The following is a 23352-nucleotide window of genomic DNA, read 5'->3' as shown; positions in this document are numbered from 1 at the left end:
TGACTTAAACTGTGAAGGTATCAGTAAACATACCTATGAAGTCTACTCCAAAATAAGCAAAACTAAATCTAGATTTCTCTGTTCAACAAGATAGTGGTAGGCTTTAGGGAAGGGCATTTGCAGGGCATTTCTCCACCTATGCCACATACTTTACTGGCAATGCCTGTGGAAAAAGGTGGCCATTTATTTTTCTTGGCTTACCCACCCCTGCATGGTGACACCTTCCAACTAATGCATGGATCTAGAAACTTGTAGTATGGTACTTCTTGAAAAGACTATAATTTAATATGCTTGTGATACAGTTATCTCTTCCGAGGTAGGAATATTTTATTTATGAATTCATGTGACTATATGATTGTTTCAACTTTCTCTTCTGCTTTTAAATAACTATATATCTCAGATCCACAAGCAATTATCACCTTTACAAGGCACAAGTTAGGTTTGCCTACAGCGGCAATGAAAACACTTGCAGTATATGCATGTACAAAACATTCCCACAAGAATAATGTTGACAACCCAAAATTTCAGTAAGAATGTAAATTGCTGAAAATATCAAGGCAAATATAAAACAAATTAAAATAGATTAACTTCATAGGAGTCAAGGGACAAGAGATCAATTTTTTAGCTGTTAACCTGCTGGGGCTCAACAAATTGTCAAATTAAATACTGCGGAATTTAAAGGGATATTTATCACATAGAATTAATCATTTCAATTTATGTTGTGCAAATAATTTGTTAAACCAAAATCTTTTTGTCAGCTTTATTGCTAAATTTTGAATGATTTGTCTTGCAGAATCCAAGTAAATGATCAGATTGTTGAGGTTGATGGTATAAGTTTAGTAGGAGTAACTCAGCTTTTTGCAGCCACTGTGCTAAAAAACACCAAAGGCAGTGTGAGGTATGTGTTTCTTTATATATATATATATATATATATGTATACATATTTTATAATTAAAAAATACTTAGGAATAAATTGTTCATTAACAGAGAGATGAAGGGAAAGAAGCAGAAAATTGTGTAAAATGTTTTTGTATAAATTTAACATAAGTGGTTACCAAAGATAAGTGACAGGCTACCATATATTAAACATACACTTGCCCTGTACTACCTTTTAATTTGTTTGTTTTTTTCTCTTATAGGTTTCTAATTGGAAGAGAGAAACCTGGGACTCAGAGTGAAGTAGCTCGTCTTATCAGTGAGACGTTAGAGCAAGAGAGATGCCTATATGAGCAGCACTATGCCCATGATGATACAGAACAGGTATAACTACCAATAAAATAGCTATATAGTATATAAAGCAATTCTGTATTTTTAACCATGACTTGCAAATATTTTACAAAAAATGGACTAAGTGTTTTTGAACCAGACAACTAAGGGATAAAGGTGGAAAGGTGCAACTTGATTAAAAATGATAATAGTAATGTATAAACTTTGTAATATCACTCCATATAATAATGCCACTTAATACACTCCCAACAGGCCTCAGGTTGGTATCCCATCTTAGCAGGACACAGTCTTCTGGGAGAAAACTTCAAGGGAACCTGAAGAGAGGAAGTTAATTTTAAAAATCAACTGTCATTTGGGATAGCTGTTTCCTTCTTACCCGTTCTGTTTGGGGAATTTTTATATAAAATGTTTGCAGATTACTTTAACAGTACATTATAAGTATAAGTTGCTCAACCAACAAGGGAAAGAGGACAATTGCTAGTCAACAGAAGTGATGTAATTGTGATTTTGGGTTATTTGAAGACTGTATGTTTAAGAAAATAGATTTTTGCCATTAAAGAAAGGTTTGTCCTTTACTTCAGTAAAGTAATGTTTTTATATCTTGTTAGGATGATGATTATGATGATGATGATGAAGACGCTTTTGAGTCACATTTACATGGAAAGTCTGTGGAAGTCTTTTATCTTCCTGAAAATGAAGATCTGAATTTGCCACTGGATATGGATTCAGCACAGTTTCTTCTTAAATTTAAAGAGGTACAATAACATTGCCTAAGTTTTTTACAAATCTTATGTGTGTACTGAAGAGCATCTGGGTCTTCTAAAGTTGGTATAAATCTCCTTTGTGTCCTGTCTCCTCATATTCTTCTTCTTCCTCTGACGAAAAAGGCCTCTTGCAAATGACCTTTTAAATTTGGCGATTTTGTCAAAATTGATGTACATAAAATTGAAAATAAATGTTTTCAGAAGCTTAAAAAAAAGCTGCCAGAATATTGGATCAAAAGACATTGACTATCAGAAATTATAGGGCTTTGTTTATTCTGCCTTCCCAGTGTACCATGGTCCCAGCTTCAGCTGATCAAAGTAAAAATAAATCTCATATAAATGTATCAACTTTTCTACTTAACTCAAACTAATACATATATTCACATATTCCAGACATAGGAGTAACCGTCTTCTTTGGCTTGATTTTTCTGTCTACCCCATCAGTGTAGTGTGGAGTTCTTGAAAGGGTATATGAGGCAAAGCTAGGAATATTATTCCCATACACTAAACAAAAATTGAGGGTATCTGAACTATAGCCCTTTCCCATAGCCTGGTTTACATGCTGTTTTGTAAACAAGTATGTGTGAAGTTGATTTTTGCAGACTGCTTTTTGGGCAAAAATATGCCCTGCATAAGAGCTGTGCCACCCCATGGTGACAGTGGTGGATGCTTCTCCCTACATGCCTCAGATTCTTTCTAATGAGGATTGGACTCATTAGAGTCTTTGTGAAGCTGATTTTCTTGGTGGTACTGAGGGATTTTGGATTCCAGACTGAAGACCACTTCCAATTTTATAGGTTTGGGAATCATGGTGCGAATCTGGTAGACCATAATGGGACATGCATGCATAAATACTTTGTACACTTGGGGATATGATGGGAAATATCTCTAGGTGGAAATCCATTCTCTATTGATGATGAATCTAAATCAGGTGTTCAGACTCATAATTTCACTTGTTTCAACATACTTTTGGTATTCTGTGTCTCTTAGACATCTGTTTCTTCTAAGTATAAGGTAAGATTTAAGATCTGAGAGGTTGTCTTCAACAAATTTGCTATTTCCCTTATGTATGCATACTTAATAGCAGATTTCTCAAGACATACTGTTGTAATTGCCTTCAATGACTTAAATGAAGCCTTTATGTACATAACTTAAATGACTTGACTTAAGTGAAAAGAAAAGGAGTACTAGTGGCACCTTAGAGACTAACCAATGTATTTGAGCATAAGCTTTCGTGAGCTACAGCTCACTTCATCGGATGCATTCAGTGGAAATTTCCACTGAATGCATCCGATGAAGTGAGCTGTAGCTCACGAAAGCTTATGCTCAAATACATTGGTTAGTCTCTAAGGTGCCACTAGTACTCCTTTTCTTTTTACGAATACAGACTAACACGGCTGCTACTCTGAAACTTGACTTAAGTGAAGCCTTTATGTACCCCTGTAATCTACTGAAGTCTCTTGATACCAAAGTCTTGCTCCTTAAACATACGGCTTAATATAAAAATACTTCATAATGATATTCTTTATGAACTTAAATAAAAAGACCCAGAACTACTGTATTTTTCACTTGACTGTGTTTACTATTTGCCCGTTACAAAGCATTACTAACTTTCAGTATTTTTGGCATGTTCACTTCATTTCAAACATGATTTTAGTTTGCTTGCTTTTCTTAGCTATTTCCCATAAATTAATTTGTGAGTTTTTTCAAATACAGGTGGTCATGATTTGATTTTTTTTTATAGCAAATATGCACATCATAAGACGTATAAACCTTTTGTTCTTAAACTGGGAGCTTAATTTTGTAAAAACATAAGAACCTGGTTCTCCTCTTTAACGTTAGTGAAAATCATGAGTAACTTTATTGAGCAAGTGAATAGATTTACACTAGTGTAAAACTGGCTTAAGTGAGAAGGGAATCAGGCCTTAAATATTTAGTAACAAACTTGCAATAATCTTTCAAATATCTTTCTGTATATTTCTTAACAAAACTATTACATTTCATTCTAGCTACAATTAAAGCATGCAGTAACAACAGCTGAAGTTAACCAGCTAAAAGAGAGAGTAAGTTACTTCTTTTAAAGTTTTGCAATGTTTAATGTTCACATTGTTCATGTTAGGATTAATGTTTAGAGGCAAAAAAGTTGGAAACCAAATGAAGGGAAGTAGATGTCTATTTTAAGGCTAGGGCACCATGTACTTTGGGCACACTTGACACAAATTCGTAAACCTAAATTCTGGGTTACACAAATACTGAATTCTGTGACAGATTGAAGAAATTCTATAGTAGAATAAAATGCTTGAATAATATTGTTTAAAGTAGAATTTATTGAATTGAATAGTTCAATGGAGAGAAGCTTCCTCAGTTCAGTATTGGTGTTTCATAAAAATTAGGTGCCTTTGTGTAGAAATTAGAGAGCAGTGGATGTATTTTCCACTTGGGGCCAGTGGTCACTTGTAGGAAGGAGATTTTGGAGAGTTATAGGAAGGGGAACTGGTGTGGAGATTCCCCCCTCTCCCCCCCCCTCCCGCCCTGATGCAAATACACAAACTTCTTGGATGAGAGGGCACACCACATAACTTCTTTTGGGCTGAGGGCTAGCTCAGCATTCTTATAGTTTCTGGTTGCTCTGGGAAAGAGAAGTTTTGTCTCATCTTTTCCATGTTACAGGAGGTGGTGACAGGGAGCTGCGAGCAGCCCTTTTCTTATGTATAGAAATATCGGTCTTAGGGTGTGGAGAAAGTACACCAGCGTCTCTCTACCTCATTCTACTCAGTGAGCCAGGTTACAACCAGTTCTGGTGAATTTTGGCCATTTACTACTGTCTCCAGAAGGGCATTCATCAGCCAGTTAGTGGTGAGAAGGGCATTCATCAGCATCCTGTGCACATGACAATGGTGTATGCTGCATGTCTTTCAGCCTCGCCACAGAAAACAAGACAACTGGGCCATGGCCATGTGTGGAGATACACTACTAAGCATGCACATATTTGGAACTATAGAACATTTCTTTATTAACTTGTTAAATTTACATTCCAACATGACAGAAAGGAAATCAAGAGGAGAATTATTTTTAAACCAAAAAGACAATACTTCTCGCTTAAACGTTCGATGGAACGCTAAAATGCTGCTACTACTAAAATTAAACAGGAAACTTTAATAGAAACATAAATCTAGGTCCCAGTCCTGCTGTTGGCCTCGTGTTGTTGGGCTTTGAGAAGTGTAGGGATTCCACGCATGATGACCTATTTGCAGGATCGGGGCCTTAGTGCCTTGCTAGGGAATCTGATAACGAGTAGGAAAATACTGAGGCAGGGGAAGGGGGAAAACATATTGAGCAGTAGTGTCTGTACCTTCTGTAGATCAAGGGTTCTCAACTTTTTTCTCTCTGAGGCCCTCCCCCAACATGCTATAAAAGCTCCACGTCCCAGCTTTGCCACAACTACTAGGGTCTTTTTGCATGTATGGTAGATTAAAAAACAGGGCTGGCATTAGAGGGTAGCAAGCAGGGCAATTGCCCTTGGCCTCAAGCGGTTGGGCTTTGGCTTTCTGCCATGAGCCCCAGCGAGGCTAACTCTGGCCTGGCTCTTTGGCTTATTTTGGCATACCTTCTGAAACCTGCTTGTGGCCCCTGGACTCCTGGTTGAGAACTGGTGCTTTAGATAAAAGCTCTTGGGTACTATATTTTGTTGACCTCCTAGGGCTAGAGGTTGATTCAATACCTTTTTCCTTGCATGTTTGCTAGCAACTTTCCAGAATGACTTGCTTTCCTTTTGGGAATTAAACAGTTCAAAAAACTCCCATTGACTTCAAAGCGGAAATATGATGTTATCAGGTGCATGGTCTAAGATCAGAATTGAAAAGCAATTAGTAAATTACAAGTTGGCTTATTCTACTGTTTTAGGTAGACCTTCCTCAGAAAAGCTAACAGAGAATTAGATATCCAGCAAGGTTAATATAAACTGAAAATCAGGGTTCTTTTAATTTTGGTATCTGTTTGGCAAGAAGGTACACTACTAAGGAAATAGGCTAGACCAGCTGCCTGGTGTGTTTTTTTTCCACTTTTGTACCGTGTGGGAGATTCTTGACTTTGATTTGTAAAACTCACACAGCATGGAAAGAGTTGGAAGTATTGAAATGATATCTATATAAAGAGACTTAAAGCATTTTAAGTACTACTGTATGAAAAGGTTGTATACCTATTAAAGGTCTTGCTTTGAATACTGCTGAGATTGGTTTAGTAAGTTAGTAGCTATTATCCACTTACACTTGTTTAAGCAGCTGTTTTGATTTTTAACTTTTATCTTAAGGTATCGTTCTTAAGTGTTCTGAATGTTTTCCTTTCAAGTTAAAAACTACTGAAGCTGAAAAAGTTGAATGGGAGTCAAGTAAATCCCAGCTTCAGCAAACTTTAGAAGAGAGCAAAGAAAAAATTAAGAAGTTGGAGACCTATTGGTTAGAGGCACAAAGTTTATGCAAGACCGTAAATGAACATCTTAAAGAAACTCAGGAACAGTATGATGCTCTGGAGAAGAAATACAACAAGGCCAAGAAATTACTTAAAGATTATCAACAGAAGTAAGTACACTAAAGTGAAATAATTTCATAAAAAGATTTTAAAAAACTGGTCTTTTTCTTGGTTCCATATTCCTGACATTATAGGCAGAGCTAGTAGCAACACTTCTAGTTAAGGTTGCCTAGTACTTTCCATTATAAGATCCTGTTTCCAGTTGCTTGTAATTCTTCCAAACTTTAACCATTCAGGCTGAATCTCTCCACGCCACTAGTCTGCCAAAGGCTGATTTTTGCGGGGGGGTGGGTTCAGCAAAATGGTTCAGCTGTTTCTGCAAATGCTGGTAGGAAAAATTACATTGTCAAAACAATGTTAAAAATTCTAACAGCAGTTTAGTTGTGTGACATACCATGGTACAATCCAGACTGAATAGCTGTGTCACCTCTGTCCTCTAACCTGGGATACCTTTAAAATGCTTTGCTGTAGCCTCCAGCTTAAATTGCTCATAAACAGCTTTCAGCATGCAAGTCACTCCCAGCTATGTCTGTGTGTGTGCTGCAGCCGCACTTTGGCTCTTATCAGCTCTTATCAGCCTTGGTTACCTCACCACCCTGCTGGGTGACCCCAACACACCCCCATTCTTGGATTCCTCTTCTCTCTCCCCCTCCTCCAGCTGGATATGCGTGTCCTGTACTCCTGGACAATGCAAGTTTATATAAAGTCTGTTATTTCTTGAATAGAAATAATCGCACAACTTGCCAACCCAAATGGAGTTTCCCAGATACTTCAATTTAAACACACTGGATTAGATAAAACAGGTTTTATTAACTAAAAAAAGAGATTTTAAGTGAGTACAAGTAATGGGGCTAAAAGGTCAGAAATGCTTACAAGAAAAATAAAGATAGGCACCATTTGTGTTTTATCTTAAACTGTGTTAAATTCAAAGCAAAGTTTTCTCACTGCATGCTCTCAGCAGTCTTTAGACAAAACTTCTTAGGTCAGGACCCCTTCTCCCAGAATCCAATGAATGCTTCCTTTGTTGCTTCAGGTGGTGTGAATGCCATGGGCAGTGAGGGAGAGAGCGGTGTCTTGGGATGTTTGCCCTTCCTTTTATAGTTTCAGTACCTCTTTTGAAAAACATTTCCAGCTGGGTATCAGGAAACAAAAAAGTCTGTGTAGAAGGATGTTCCCTGCTCCTTTTTTCTGATCTGTTGGAGCTTCCTTTCCCTCCCCTTCCTGCTTGATGACTCTGTTTACTGCTTAAATGCAAATTAAGCATAGCACACATTCATTTATTTAGGATGGACCTGCTTTGCCAACTTCTGTTTGGGTAGAGCTGTGTTTTGGAACATGTATTAATAACGTACAGGGAAATCTTAACTTCACATACAATGTTTCCCCACATGTTTTATTAGACATGATTGTCCAGCAAATTATCAATTTTCAGATAATACCTTACAGGCATATTTGTACAAAGATTATAACAGTAGTGTGTTGGGTGTGGACATGTGTACATTCACAAGAGAAAGTGTAGACCCTCCATGTTTTGGAAGACAGACTTGAAATTAGCATGAAGGTTTTCTTGTGTTCAGAGAGGAGCTTCTTGTTATCCTGTGAAAATCCATCCAGAATTGGTCAACTTAAAAGTTTCTGAAAATTGCTGTTCACATATACTCTATAGAGATTTGTTTATAAGATGGAAGCAAAATTTTCCAAACATTCTGTGTGCACTGAGTATGTTGCAGCCCAGGGCTGCAGTGTCTGAGCAAGACTTTCCTTCAGTTGTTACCTCTGGTTGCTGTGATGTCAGGCATTGGATCTGAAAGTAGGGAGATTGTCTGTCTGTCTTTCTGTCTCTCGTTCTTGCAGTGTTCTCCCTGCTGGTGTCCCAGCAGCATGGAGGAGAAAACAGCAACAGCCTGACTCAAATGCAGAAGAGAAATAAGCAGGAAGGGGGAGAAGACTCATATTGTGAGTGGGGGATGGGTCAGGCTGTGTACTGGCAGTGGCATACAGAGACATGCTGGGGAGATAAGAACTGGGGAAACAGGAGCAGTGCCAGAAGGGGACATACTGGAGGGGACAGGGCTGATGGGTCTGTAACCAATAGACATACTTGCTTATAGAACCCAGGATTCCTAAGCCCCAGCATTCATATGCTGTCTAGCAAATAGTTGTGAGACTTGCAGGCAAAGTGTGTCTTATCCTTTGCTAATGGCTGGTCCATGTGGATGATAACTTACTACTGCTACCAATTACTATGTTACTTCAAAAAGAAAAGGAGTACTTGTGGCACCTTAGAGACTAACAAATTTATTTGAGCATAAGCTTTCGTGAGCTACAGCTCACTTCATTGGATGCATCCAAATGCGTGCAAAGCTTATGCTCAGATGAATTTGTTAGTCTCTAAGGTGTCACAAGTACTCCTTTTCTTTTTGAGATTACAGACTAACGCAGCTGCTACTCTGAAACCTATGTTACTTCAAGTGGTAGAAGGCTATTGTGTGGCTCTAAAGTTTCAACCTGCGCTAGTATTATTGTATCGCCTAGGAGCAACAGTCATGAACCAGGACTCTATTGTGCTAGGGCAGGGGTGGCCAGCCTGTGGCTCCGGAGCTGCATGCAGCTCTTCATAAGTTAACATGCGGCTCCTTGCATGGGCACTGACTCTGGGGCTGGAGCGATAGATGCTAACTTTCCAATGTGCTGGAGAGTGCTCGGTGCTCAGCGCCCTGCTCTGCCCCAGGCCCTGTGCACCATGTAACGGCTGATCGCGGTGGGCGGGAGGTGTGGGGAGGGAGCGGGAGGCACTGATTGGTGGGGCTGCTGGCAGGCAGGAGGCGGTGCAGGTTGGAGTGGGGGGAGCCAATGGAGGGCTGCTGACATATTAGTGTGGCTCTTTGGCAATGTACATTGGTAAATTCTGGCTCCTTCTCAGGCTCAGGTTGGCCGCCCCTGTGCTAGGGATAAACACAAACCAAAAAGACAGTCCCTGCCTCCAGATTGCTTATAATGACCCATGTGGGGATAAATATAATTCCACAGGATGGAATTTATTTTTTCAATTCACTTGTTTAAAAACTTAGGAAATTGGATGGCAAATCCTAAATTAAAAGAATGTTAAGTTTATAAAGTGAAATACTCAAAACTTAGGAAATACCAGAGTTAAGACTGTCTGTGCAACTTTTAATTCAACCCTTTGTGCATATGCATTATGATAGTGTTTAATTGCATGATCCATATGGTTTCCCTCAATACTCCTGCCTCATTCAGAGAATTGATGGGGGCACACAGATTGAATCAGGGTTCTGTATTAAAAGAGGTTGTTTATAGGACCTCTGCCTCATTTGTTGCAAAAATTGGAAGGTGTGTAGTGAAAGAGGCAGAGGACTTCAGGAAGAGAGAGGATGGTTTCATGGTTAAGGCAGTTGAATACCACCTGAAGAGTGGATTGTCTCTGTCTCTGTAACAGTTCCCTATATGATGCTGGGCAAGTCACCTAAACTAGAATGTTCAACAGGCAGCCACTAACTGTATGCTCCTTGTTTTCTGGGTGCTTATCTTGAGACACTTGGGGCATGGTTTGTAAAAGAGCTGAGCGCATTCAACAACAATTGTATTCAGTGGGAGCTGTGCTTTGAACATATGAAGGGCTATGAAATGCTAAATACTCTAGGACCTGATTTTTCAGATATCACAAATTGAGCACCCAGAATTTTAGTACACGCTTCTGACAATTTTTGCCCTTAACCTGTGCCTCAATCCCCCATCTCTTAAATGTTGAGAATAATTCCACCTTACCTCTCAAAATGTGAAAATAAATTGTGAAGCATTCAGATAATATGGTGATAATTACCATAAAAATCCATGAGGAAATAAATGATACTATATTCAGTGTTGACTGTCTGTCACTAGGTACTCACTGATGAGTCAGGATGGTATGCAATAAGTAAGGCCTCTGTGGCTATTCACTGAATGATAAGGATAAAAAGAAATATGTAGTGAGCACTATCCATGTATTGAATGAGGCAGGGATCCTCTTGTTCTGAGGGGGTGGAGGTAGTATGTAATCATGTATTAAAGCTTGTAACATGCTGTATATGCACACGGTAAATTAAGACTGCAGGCAGAATCTCATTTCTGGTGCTTCCTAACTTTTGAGTGATTGACATTGAAACCTTGACATTTTTTACGTAATTTTGGTATGTAGTTAGAATGTACATATGTAAATGTTGAAATATTTGAAGACGAACCATTCACCCTCTCATATTGAGAGAGGTTGAGAGAATGGCCTTTAGCTGATTTCCAGAATTGTATTTATTTTGTTTGTTCCTCAATATTTTTCAGATAATGAAAGGGCAAGTCTCGCGCGCACTCACTCTCTGTGTGTGTCAGATGTTGGGGGAGTTAGGACACAAGGTGGGGAGCAATCCAGAGTTACTAATTGACTTACTATAACACATAGGACAGGTCTACCAATGCAGCGCTTCTGCTGAGGATGCTCAGAGCTGACGGGAGAGAGCTCTCCTGTCAGCTTAATAACTCCACCTCCTCCCACCAACATAGCGCTAGCTGTACAGGGTGTTATGGTCGGTATGACTACGTCGCTCAGGGGGGTGGATTTTTTGCACCTCTGAGCAGCATAGTTATACCGAAGTAAGTGTGTAGTTCAGACATAGCTTTCGGGCACGTCTAAACTGGCAGCTGGAAGAAGTAATTTCCAGCTCATTTAGCTGTACGCACACTAACTCTGATCAATGGGGGATGTGCTAAAAATAGCATTGTGGCTACGACAGCATGGACTAACAGCCCAAGTACAATCCTGTCTGAGATCTTCAGTATGTGCTTAGGCAGCTAGCCCGAGCTGCTGCTTGTGCTGCCATGGCCAAACTGCTGTTTTTAGCACACAAGGTCAATCAGAGCTAGTGTGTACACCCTACCCGATCTGGGAATTAGATATCCCTGCTGCAAGATATCTTTACTCTGCAGCCTGCTGAAGAATAGACTGACAGCTGGTGCCGGTGGTTATGCAACAAGAGGATGTAATAATGCATCTAAAGGGATGAGGGAAATAAAGGGGTAGCACGTTGAGGTGCAGAGAGGGTTGGCTTTGTGATAACAAAGTGCTTCAGCACTCCTAAATACAAAAACTTGACTTCTTCTGCATGTAGTGGTGGGCTGAAGGGGTTAAATACCTTTCTCCATCCTTGTTGCTGTAGCTGTGTCTTTGTGGGTCATGACTGAGAATACCAAATTCAGGATAAACTGCTGAGAAATAGGGCAGATACACCCCAAACTAGTAACAGGTTTCAGAGTAACAGCTGTGTTAGTCTGTATTTGCAAAGAGAAAAGGAGTACTTGTGGCACCTTAGAGACTAACCAATTTATTTGAGCATAAGCTTTCGTGAGCTACAGCTCACTTCATCGAATGCATGCTGTGGAAAGTGTAGAAGATCTTTTTATATACACACAAAGCATGAAAAAATACGTCCTCCCACACCACTCTCCTGCTGCTAATAGCTCCCATGAGATATACCAAACCAGCAACGAAGGTAAACTTCTGTTTCACCACACTGAGTAACAAGACGTCAGAGAAGCAGTTTCCTTATGCGTTCTAGTCCTTCTATCACCACCAAAAACACTAGACTTATATATGAGTGGTTCTTTAAAACCAATTTAATCAAATAACAGATTCTTCTGATCCCAAAGGACCAGCCACACACTGAGGTCAATGTACAACTCAGATCTTACACAAAAATTGCACTGTTGCCAATCCTTTAGTATCTAAAATCTAAAGGGGAGATAGATATAGATATAGATATAGATACATACACACACAGAGAGGGAGAGAAAATAAAAATTGGTTAAAGAAATCAAATACATACAATAAATGCAAAGTTCTTGGTTCAGGCTTCTAGCAGTGATGGAATAAACTGCTGGCTTAAGTTGAGTCTCTGGCTGCTTCCAAATCACTGGAAGGTCCTCAGTCCCTTGGTTAGAATGCTCCCATTAGTATAAGTTCATAGTCCAGAGGCTCGAGCAGAAAAGAGGCAAAATGGAGGTGTTTCCAGGACTTTTTATAGCTTCTGCCACGTGGAGGGAAATCCATTGTTTCAAACAAAGCCCTCAGCACTGCTAGTGGAAAATTACAGGTACAAGATGGAGTTTGGAGTCACATAAGCAAGTCACATGTACATGCATGACTTCACTTAGTCCTGGCAGGAAATTCCATTAATAGTGGATAGGTGTCTTCTATTGTGAGATAAGCGTTTAATGAGCCATTTAATTTGATTAGTCCCTTCAAGAAGTGCAGGCTAAGTACCTTGTGGGTGTTACTCCAGGAGCAAACATTTGAAGTATAGGTATAGAGCCAATCAATACTCATAACTTCAAATACAAAAATGATACATGCATACAAATAGTCTAATCATATTCAGCAAATCATAATCTCTCCATAGACATCTTGCATGCCACATTTTGTACAAGATTTGTTGCAAATATAGAACAGTGGTTGCAACAGTGATCTATGTGGTCATATTTTAATCAGATAACATCACAGTTACATTAATACTTTTCCTGTTTTTTCCCATAGTTTCTTTCTAACTGTGATGTTTCTGGAAGAGAAACTCTTTGTTGCATGGTGCTGTACGCAGTGGGGCCATAATCCCTGTTTGACGTCCCTATGTGCTAAATAGATTAATAACAGGGCATTTACTAATCAATTAAGTATTGATTACATAACTTTCTTCTTCGAGTAGTGTCCCTGTAGGTGCTCCACTGTACGTATGACTGCGTCCCTGTGCTGCTGATCATAGAACTTTGATAGCAGTGTCTGTTCAGTCCACCCTGTGCTCTGCCACGAGGCTAACCAGTGTGTGCGAGTGAACCCTTCTCAGTTCCTTCTCAACCACCCCTGGTTAGAGACGGAGCTTTAGCTGTCTGTTCACGATTGTTAACTTTTGTTAGAATCACTAATCTTTAGCTTCCTTCTGAAGCCTCTTTTCTTCCTTTACTTCCTTTAAATTTTTATTTGGCCATTGTCTAGGAAAAAAAAGACTCTGTTCTTTCTTCAAGCCCCAGTTTGAGGGGCTCCGGGGGCTTCAAGAAGTGTCTCAGTTGCAAGGAATTTATCACAGTGACAGACGGACACTCTTAAGTGCGTCTGCTGCCTGGGAGAGAGACATCCCACAGAAGTGTGGTTTGTGTCAGCAACTGTCAGATCCAGAAAGGACAGAGATCTGAGGCTCAAACTCCTAATCACGGAGTCTGCCCTTCAACCACCTGAGCCACAGCAGGAGACCTCACCACAGCCCTCTACTTCGAAGGGAGCAGATCCCAAGGAGACACCCATGATCCATTCACGTAAGGCCTCTAAAGAAAGGTCTATGAGTCCCCATAGCGAGTCCCGAGCCAAAAACTATCTCTGGCTCAGTCTGTAATTGGTGTCTAAATATCAACCATAGCTTCTTAAGAGGCTGTGAATAGTCTGCTCTTATTTAGATATCACAGTGGTCATTAACTCCTTTCTTCTCTCCAGGGTAGACTACTGAAATTTGAGCTATCCCTGAAAGTGCAAAACACACCTGTGGCATGTTTTGAGTAGTTGCTGTGAGCGAACAATGCAGTTTCTGCACTTCCTGCTTCTCTGAGTGTAGTTTGTGATGTTTACCTCCACTGTGCACATCTAGAATTACCACCTCTTACCCTGTGCCTTTTCACACAATTAAAAGTGTCTTGAAAGGTCCCGCTCCTGTTCTTTGAAGCTTGCCTGCTTTGGAGCTCAAACATAACATGAATATGTCTGTTTACATTCTGGCTCTCAGCTCCACACTGTGTTACGTAGACTGTTACCTCTCTCTGGCTGACCTGAACTCCTTCTATGTTGTTTATGTGCTCTGCAAATATTATTTTCAGTCAGATTCTTTTAGTTGCTTGGTTTTCTCCAGCACAGTGATATTGCTCTATTTTATTTCACTGTTAAGATGTTCCCCCTCTCCCCTGGGGCAATTTGCTTTTGTCCTTCTCGCTTTCTTTAGTAGGCAATTTTAGAATAATTTTTGTTGTTGCATAAACCGCAGGCCATTACAGACTCAGTCGGATGGGCGTAAAATGGAAGTTTACAGGATATTGGCACTTAACTGTGGAACTCTATCACAACCTATGGAATGCATATAGAATACTTCGGCAGCTGCACCATCTTATTTATGTAAAACTTAGAAAAGGCAGAGCAGTTCCAATAGTTTGGGTTCTATATCCACATAACATCTTATACTCATACATATTTGCTTCAATTTTTACAGGTAAAAATAGCCAAATGGAATTTTCTAAAGCATCTTAAGGGTGGAAAAGTGCAATGACCTTATATTGCATTTTAAGGTTCAGCCCAGAGTAAACGTTACAGTTATAATTCCTGTTTTTCCTGGTATTTATAATGCACATACTTGAGGGGACAGTGGGCTTACAAAAATAATGAACACTGTTACTGGATGTTGTGTGATGGCCATTTGCAGTGTTTAAATAGTGATGCTGTAACAAGGATAATTAATTTAATTCAGGTTTCAGAGTAGCAGCCATGTTAGTCTGTATCCGCAAAAAGAAAAGGAGTACTTGTGGCACCTTAGAGACTAACAAATTTATTTGAGCATAAGCTTTTGTGAGCTACAGCTCACTTCATGGGATTCAATAAATAACCAATAAATAATTCAATAAATAACCAATTTTAATGTTTCCTTATTAGCTGAAACCCTTCTAACGTTGCAGTACAATTGTATCTTCCCCCACTAGAGAAATAGAATTTATGAAAAAAGAGGAGGATCATACAAGGGTACTTGAAGAGAGGGACAAGAAGCATGCAGCACAACTGAACATACTGCAAGAGGAGGTAGGCAATATGGTATATTTAATGCCACTTTTCGAGAATGAGAAAATTGTATCTAACTTTTATTTTAACATTTGCAGATTTCAGAGCTTCAGAACAAATTAAAAATATATGAGAGAATACCTTGTATGATTGGCGATAGCATTTTGCTGGACACTGCCTCTCAAAGTCCAGAAAAACTAAATGAATGCTCAGAGATTAAAGAAGAAAATACAAAAGAAATAGAGCCATCAGCAGTGGAAAAATTAGTTTCTTCATATACCGGTAAGTTGAGCAGTAATAAAGAGATAAAAACCTGTGATGATAAACTCTCTAAAGTATTGACTGTACCAAATAAGTGTGTGGTGGAAGAGAGCTATGTTTGTGTGTTTAAAAAAGAGAAAGTTAAAAGCCTCTTCTTAGTCCTCAGTGTAGTACAGAATGTTTTGTACCTATACTGGATTTGGGGATTCTGTGGGAAGTGATAGGCACAAAGTTGACTGTGCTCCTTTTTAATGGAGCATTATGTATATCTTAATGAAAAGAAGTGTGTAGATTGGACACTGTGATGCATTTTCTTAAGTACCCTGGAAAAAAATTGTTTATTTTTAAACAAGCATTGAGCTCTACTTTGAATAGCTCTTTGAAGTTTTCTTAATGTACTAGAAAGGGATAATTTACATGATGGGCAATATTTGTATGATTGGGATCTTATCAGAATGCTGTACAACCACAAAGGAAAAAGATAAACATATTTTGGCAACACCTTTGCTACAACCTTAGGAAGTGTATTTGCTTACTTTAATGTCTTGGGTCATTATTTTCCGGGAAACTGGCTTCTTGGATTGAGGTAACTTAATTTATCCTGTGTCCTCCATTGAGAATACAGTTTCCAGGTCATAAAACCACCAAGTCTGAATGGAATAATTTTTTTCCTTTCAATGTGAAGATCTTATGAGTTTAGTAAATAACTTTACCCAATTGACTCAAGTATTGAGATCTAACAGGCTCTCCAGAAACCCTTAAATTAGTAGAAGCTTCTAATGCAGTGTTATCCCATTTCCTGAACTTCTGTTTGGTGATCAGAAGACTTATCCAATTTTCCTAAGAATCTTTCCAAAGGAGCATCTTTTTTTATTTATAGCTTTGAACGTCTTCATGGAAAGCATTGTTCCAATCACAGTCTGTGGACTTCAGGGAATCTACATCTATTTGCTTGGTATTGAAGGATGGATGGACTTGTTTTGGTGCTGGATCTAAATGACTAAACAGATTAATGCCTTAAAGTTTTTACAGAATGAAAATTTGTCAGCCATATGAATATTTCATCTATCTAACTCAAAGTATGCTTATTTGCATATTCCAAAGGATAACATTGCTGGACATTTTTTTTTGTCTAGGTTCATGTATATTTACTAGAGTCTCCTATTTGTCCCTATTTTGTTAAGGTGATTGTTTTGTACTCCAATACCTATATGTGATTGGTTAACCATGTCTTATTTCCTTGGATACAAAGAAATGAGCAGGAGAGAGAATACTAACCCTGGAGAGAGACTGAATGTAATATTCTCCTCTAGTTTCTGCTTTGCTTTGTCTACCCCAGGCAATCCAGCACTTAGCAGTTCCCTTTAAATACCTGTAGAAAGATGTTTAAACTCCCATCAGGTCATTGGGATGACTTTGACTTTGGTCAGCTTTATTTATGAAGGTGTGCAAATTTGGTCTTCATTGACTGTTTAGGCGTTTGTTAGGAACTTCAGTAGATTCCTTTCACATTAGCCATTAGGGCCAATTTAGACACTGGACAGTGTGGAAGTGAACAAATACAAGGAATTAGAGGAAAAAAGTGGAAATAGAACTGTGTGTGTGTGTGCGGCAGGGGATGTTTCTTTTTAATACTCAAAGGCATGAGTTCTAAAGCTCAGGATTGCAAACAGGTATCAAGAGGTCAAAACATCCTACCCCTCCCATAGTACTAAATAAGGGAAGGGGATCCTGGAAAAGGCTGAGAACTGTTGCCCTAAGTTGATGATGATTCTTGGTCTAATAGGCCAGTGAATTGTTAGGGTAGACTGGTGAGACTTAAAGATAACATAAGACCATCTTGTAAAAAGTTGCTGTGGGATTGGGATTTGCAAGGTTTATTGTACCAGTTTCAGAAGTTTTGTGTAGTTTGGAGTGTTTTTATAGGAGGAGTGGAGGAGACAGATTTGCAGTTAGCTGCTACCTGAGGCCTAAAAAAATCTGAAACAAATAATGGCTTCTGTGTTCAATACAGGATGGGAAGGTACCTCCTAGGTTATCGAGTGCAGCCCCGTGCTGTTGCGGGCAACCCCATCATATTATCCAGTTCACAAACTTAACAAACTCCATCTTAATGCTGGTTAGGTTGCTTCTCCTGCTGTTTCTATTGCAAGGCTGTCCCAGAGCTTCATTCCTCTGATGTTTAGAAACATTCCTCCAATTTCCAGCCTAAATTTATTCATAGCCAGTTTTATACCCTTTTGTTCTTCGCCAACATTATCCTTTAGCTATTTCTTCTCCCTTACTAGTGTTTACCTTCCTGATGTATTTATAGAGAGAATATCTCTTCTCAAATAGACACTCTAGTCTCCTGATCATCACAGTATTCCTTCTCTGCACCTGTTCCAATTTGAATGCATCTTTCTTGAACATGGGTGACCAGAACAGTACACTGTATTCTAGATGAGGTCTTACTAATAATGCCTTGTACTATGGCATTTAATACTTCCTTATATGTACTAGAAATACCTCTTCTGATGCATCCATATTTTGTAGGATTTGAGTTGCCATCTCTATGATTCTTAAAAAATGATGGAGTGGAATTTCTACAGTCACTCATGTACATTGCCCTCAACTTAAAGCCTTCAAAGTTCCTCGAAGGAGAAATGCAAGCCCTATTAAAAAAAATAATTTGAGGTGTTGGAATGAACAGGTGAAATGTTCAACTTTTAACGTGTAATGGTATATCAGTGCATATGGCATCTGCAACAGTTACCAGCTTTTGTCACGTGTGTCTGATATACGTGTCCTCTCATCTGTCAAGCAAGTAGCAACCAATCCAGAACTAGAGTTTTGGTGCTTAATCTCCCCCACCCCCATCTGTGAAAGGCAGGCAGACTTCTACCATTTATTCTCTTGCCTCTTTCTGGAACAGCTGCAGTAGCCCAGTCTTTAGATGTGGTGGTTGTGTTTTCTTGAGACCCCATACTTCAGAGCTCCGATGAAGTAGAAGAAGTTTTAAGACTTTTTTTAAAAGAATCCCTGGGGGAGGGCAGAGATACCAAAAAAAGCCCATCCTGTTCAACTTCTGCAGTGAGTCCTTACTGTTCAGTGTGTCCATCTTCTCCCCAAATCTCTTCTACAGTTCTGCTATGGTGAGTGTAAGGAGGAAGGGGGAAATGACTGACTCTGAATAGGGAGCCCCTGCCATGCTCTAATAGCCTCTTTCAGTTCCGGGACTCTGATTGCAGAAGAAGAACCAGACATTAAAGAGGAGGACACCAGCTCAGAGGATAACAACAAAGATCATCCTGGAGGTTGAGACCGCCCGGGCTCCTCCTCATTCATCAGCTTGTGGGATTTCACCAAGGGCCATTGCTTGGGATAATTTTGGATTGTTCATCTCTTCCTCTTTTGGGGCTCCCTTTCTATCTTCTCCAAAGAAGAATCTGAAATAGGACACTTAAACCTCTTCTTCATTGTTTCCAGGGACCTGTGTGCTGCCTCTCAGTGGGAAAATCTTTCTTCCCCCCTCCCCTGCCCCCCCCATCCTGAAGAAGGGAGAACTGGGCCAAATGCTAATTTTCCTTTCTCTGCTCTTTGTCCTATCCCTCCCTTTCATTCCTTAGAAAATCCTAATAAGGTTTCCCCAGGGAATAGGCTACTTAGTTTCCAACCTCACTAAGACACTCAGGAAGTGTCTAGGACAGCAAAAATCAATCTTGGATGATGATGGGGACTACCAGTTTTTTGGTAAGAGGGTTTTACAGATCAGTTACTGCCAATGTATTACTCCATTCTTAAAAATGTTTAGAATGGTTCTTCTGAACCCAGATGCCCTTTCTTTCCTTCCCAGAAGCTGTCAGAGAATCTACAAATCAGATTCAGGTTTTCATGATCTCTTGCTGCCGGTCAGGTGTCAAGCTCAGGGAAGGTGGTTCTTTGGAAAACTTGGAGGAGCCTAACTTGTTTTTCTGTAGTTTAGGAAATTCTCCGCTCTGGTGTGGGAGGGTGGGAGTGAGGAAATGCCTGTAGTAGGAAAAGAGACTGAAAGAGCCTACAAATATAGGGACACACCTTTCATATAAAATTGTATTGTCATAATGGTAAACAATTAGCAGGTGAAAGAAATTTTGTTTTTACTTTTGAAGATGTATACTGAAAGTAACAGAAAATACTTGACTTTTGCTAAGATTAATTTGTTTGAGAATTTTCCTGGCACAACTTTTTGTAAGTGTTTTATGTTTGTTGCAGATTTTGATACTTTTATGGGGGATACTCCAAGATTAGATACTAGTGCCCACAAAGCAAAAGCTCAGCTTGCTCTGAAAGTAAAACGTCAGCCACCTTCTCGATCAAAGCTAAAAGAATCTCTTGAAACTGGACAGCAGAAATCAGATCTACAGGTACCGATATCTATGTATAATATATATATTCAGTACACTGTCTTCATTTATATTCACCATGTTAAATAACTATCCAAAATTAAGTTCTACTTTGTGACTACTGACTAGAATCAGTAAATCCACTAAAGAATTATTTACCATTAAGCTAGAAATGTGTAAGCTGTTCAACACACACTTTTATTTAGTTTCTTAAACTAAACCAGATCAAATCAGCTAAAACTTACGATGACTCTTATTTTGTATTTAATATTTCAATAATCATACAAAGTAGGTTAGTGTGGGGAAATAAGTATAAATATTATTGTGATAAATGTTACTTTTAATGCCGCAGTACTGTAGCGGGAAGTGCAGCACACCAAGAATCTTGGACATACTTTATTCAGATGGTGCAGAAGTATCACAGATTCTCATGCTAGATTGGGTGAACAATTCCATCAATCCTCTGTGCATAACTTTAAAAACAATCTTTGTGAAAAACAACTGTTAACATAAATATAAGTGATTAAATTTAAACAAGTAGTTTGGTAATTTTTCTATTTGAAATATGCTTACTTGTTAACATTCAGTTCTCCTTTTGTAACATGTTCTATCTTCCAAAACTTGGTTTAAAATAAAATCTGTCTCCACTTCGTAAAGGCCATTTGACTCCACAAGAAGGAGGATGTCAATATAGTATTCTGGTACACGTTAGAGAATATCCTCTAGCTTCAAACCATTTTATTGTTTATTCAAACCATTTATTGTCTTGCTTTGCATTGCCAACAGTAAAGTGTAATGGTGGCTAGGCTTTCTCAGTTTCTATTCCTTGTCTTACATTCTTTGAGTATTGCCTGGATGGATCCCTGCTCTTGGTAATTGTATGAGCTTGGAACTTCATCTCCATTGTGGTAACATGCACAGCATTATCCTTTCATACTTCTCCACCTCAGGAAACGAAAAGTCATAGCTCTAGCCCAGGGGCAGCCAACCTGAACCTGAGAAGGAGCCAGAATTTACCAATGTACATTGCCAAAGAGCCACACTAATATGTCAGCAGCAATCAGTGCCTCCCGCCCACCGCGATCAGCTGTTATGTGGTGCGCGGGGCCTGGGGCAGAGCAGGAGGTTGAGCACTCCCCAGCACACTGGAAAGTTAGCATCTGTCGCTCCAGCCCCAGAGTCAGTGCCTATGCAAGGAGCTCCATATTAACTTACGAAGAGCCGCATGCGGCTCCGGAGCCACAGGTTGGCCACCCATACTCTAGCCAGTAATCATTTTGACCATTGTTTTAGATGGTAGCTAGACTTCTTTGTCTGAAGCCATCAGGTTTTCCAATCCTAGATTAATACTCACTTAGCCCCAAAATCAACAGAACTTCCAAAGCTCAAAGTTCATTCTTTAGCCATATCAGGCAGCAGTAGTCCGAGTAGCGCATGGACCAAACCCACTAGCAGACATTGTGTGTTGTTTCCCCCCGGCTATCAATGTTCCCTCTATTTTTTTCTCTCTGCATGTGTGGAATGAATTTTATGTGCGCCAATATTGAGGTGATGTGCACCACCAGTAGAAACAAAAAACCTAAATATAATATCCCTATGGTAACTTTTTAAAAAATATATAATTACTTCAGCCAGGACAGGTTAGGCATTTTAGAACTCACTACTCAAAGAATTAAATTTAAGCATAAGAGAGAAAAAAAAGTATTAAATGCATAGACCATTCAAAAAACTAAAATAACAGCACTTTGAAAGAATAAACTTAGAGCGAATATATGTGTATTGCAGGAAGTACCAAGAAGTAACAATAACACAAGTATGTGTTGGGAGGTGAATGTGAAGTAGACTCTGTGTGTGTGTGTGTGTGTGTGTGTGTGTGTGTGTGTGTGTGTGTGAGAGAGAGAGAGAGATACAGAGAGAGACTGCGAGTATGTGAGAGAGAGATAGAGACTGCGGGTGTGGGTGTGTTGGCTGTTGAGGAAGTGAGAGACCGTGCACTCTCTCTTTTAAGCAGAGAGGCACTCATCAGAAGGCTCGTTCAGATCACAGCAGCTCTGTCCTGCTCCTGAGCCCTGTCTCCTCTTTCCTTCTCTGCATAGATGGGATACATGGGTGGAGAGGAGAGGGACACACTGACATCAGCACCTCCTTCTTCCCCCTGCTCTGCACAGTGAGCCAGAGGGTCCTGGGAGCAGCTGGTCAGGAGCTCCAAGGCAGAGGGCAGGAGCAACGCAGCTGCAGAGCAGCAGGAGGAGGGGCACCTGAACACACGTTGCCGGATGTGCCTGTTTCTGCTAGTCAAGTGCGCGGCACTTGGTTGACTCTTGGGCAGCTGCACAGCTTAGAGGGAACATAGCCGGCAATATATTTTGTTGTCCATGTTTCAAGCCAGTTTTGCTTTCCCTTTCTGGAGAAGGAGTTCTTTGTGGCTCATTGTTTACCTCCATTCTGGCTCATAGTATATCCTTTTTCTAAAATTATTTGCCTTTCTTTGTCCGTTCCTGTTTAAATTGTGTGGGGGTTTTTTTGTTTGATTTTTGTTTTATTTTTTGCTAAACAATATGATTTTGGGCATTGGTGCCATGTTTTCATGAAATGCTTGGCAGTAGTCTTCCTGCACAGGCAGGGAGTGCTTGTATTCACCAACCTGGACAAACTGGCCAGTCAAGGATACAACTCTATATTGTGACGTATTCATGTAGTCCTGGTAGCTGATGACAACTCCTTTTCTATGACCTTACATTTCTTATGTGGAAGGTCATTATCCTAGTGTCAGTGACTTAAGCTTGCAAAAGGTGAGCTTTAGGCCATAGTTACTGATTTGCCTTATAGCAAGTTGTGCAAAGAGAAAGTGGTGTTAGAGACCCTTCCAATTTTTTTTTCTTAAGAGAATGTAGGCTTTCCACCTTAATGTCCTGTCAACATTCTTTGCATGCCTGGCATGTATATTCTGGTGAAGCCCTTCTCCACACTGTGGATGTCAAAAAGACCAGATTTCAGAAAGGGGACTTCTTCACTGGGAAAACTGAGGGGGGAAATAGAAAGCAAAGAGACTGGAGCTGTGAGTAGAACATTCTGGCTAAGCCTTGAAGGTCAGGTCAAAAAACATGATCTTGATGCAGATGATGAGGGGAAGCCAGTTAAACAATTTCAGGAGTGTGTGACATGGCAGGAGTTGAATGATTTTAGTAGAATTATTTAATTTTGACCTGAGAGGAGCCTAGGAAGATGACACAATTAATGAAATCCCCATTTTCAAAAGATGACAAACGCATGTCTGAGGGTTTCACTGGTTCAGATGAAGAGGAAATTTTGGCTTTTGAAGATGTAGAAAGAGGAGAGACTTGAAAATTTGCTCCAGATGATA

The 23352-nt window shown here is 39.6% G+C and overlaps 1 protein-coding gene across 5 annotated transcripts in view; it reads left to right on the top strand.

Moving 5' to 3' along the window:
- The window catches only part of LOC144271939 (neurabin-1-like), an 83238-nt gene that overhangs the window by 12635 nt on the left and 47251 nt on the right, over positions 1-23352 (top strand). For all 5 annotated transcript variants that reach the window (XR_013347460.1, XR_013347461.1, XM_077829606.1 and 2 more), the window contains 8 exons: positions 794-898; positions 1140-1260; positions 1836-1982; positions 4001-4054; positions 6339-6568; positions 15288-15384; positions 15462-15645; positions 19858-20009. Coding sequence is in view for 3 of the 5 variants with exons in the window: in XM_077829606.1 (XP_077685732.1) it covers positions 794-898; positions 1140-1260; positions 1836-1982; positions 4001-4054; positions 6339-6568; positions 15288-15384; positions 15462-15645; positions 19858-20009 (1090 nt within the window). In the remaining 2 variants the exon portion in view is untranslated. The remainder of the gene's footprint in view (positions 1-793; positions 899-1139; positions 1261-1835; positions 1983-4000; positions 4055-6338; positions 6569-15287; positions 15385-15461; positions 15646-19857; positions 20010-23352) is intronic.

Source organism: Eretmochelys imbricata, chromosome 11 (genome assembly GCF_965152235.1).
Source record: "Eretmochelys imbricata isolate rEreImb1 chromosome 11, rEreImb1.hap1, whole genome shotgun sequence".
NCBI lineage: Eukaryota > Metazoa > Chordata > Testudines > Cheloniidae > Eretmochelys > Eretmochelys imbricata.
Note: the sequence above shows the minus strand (reverse complement) of the source record. Positions and strands in the feature narration are given on the sequence as shown.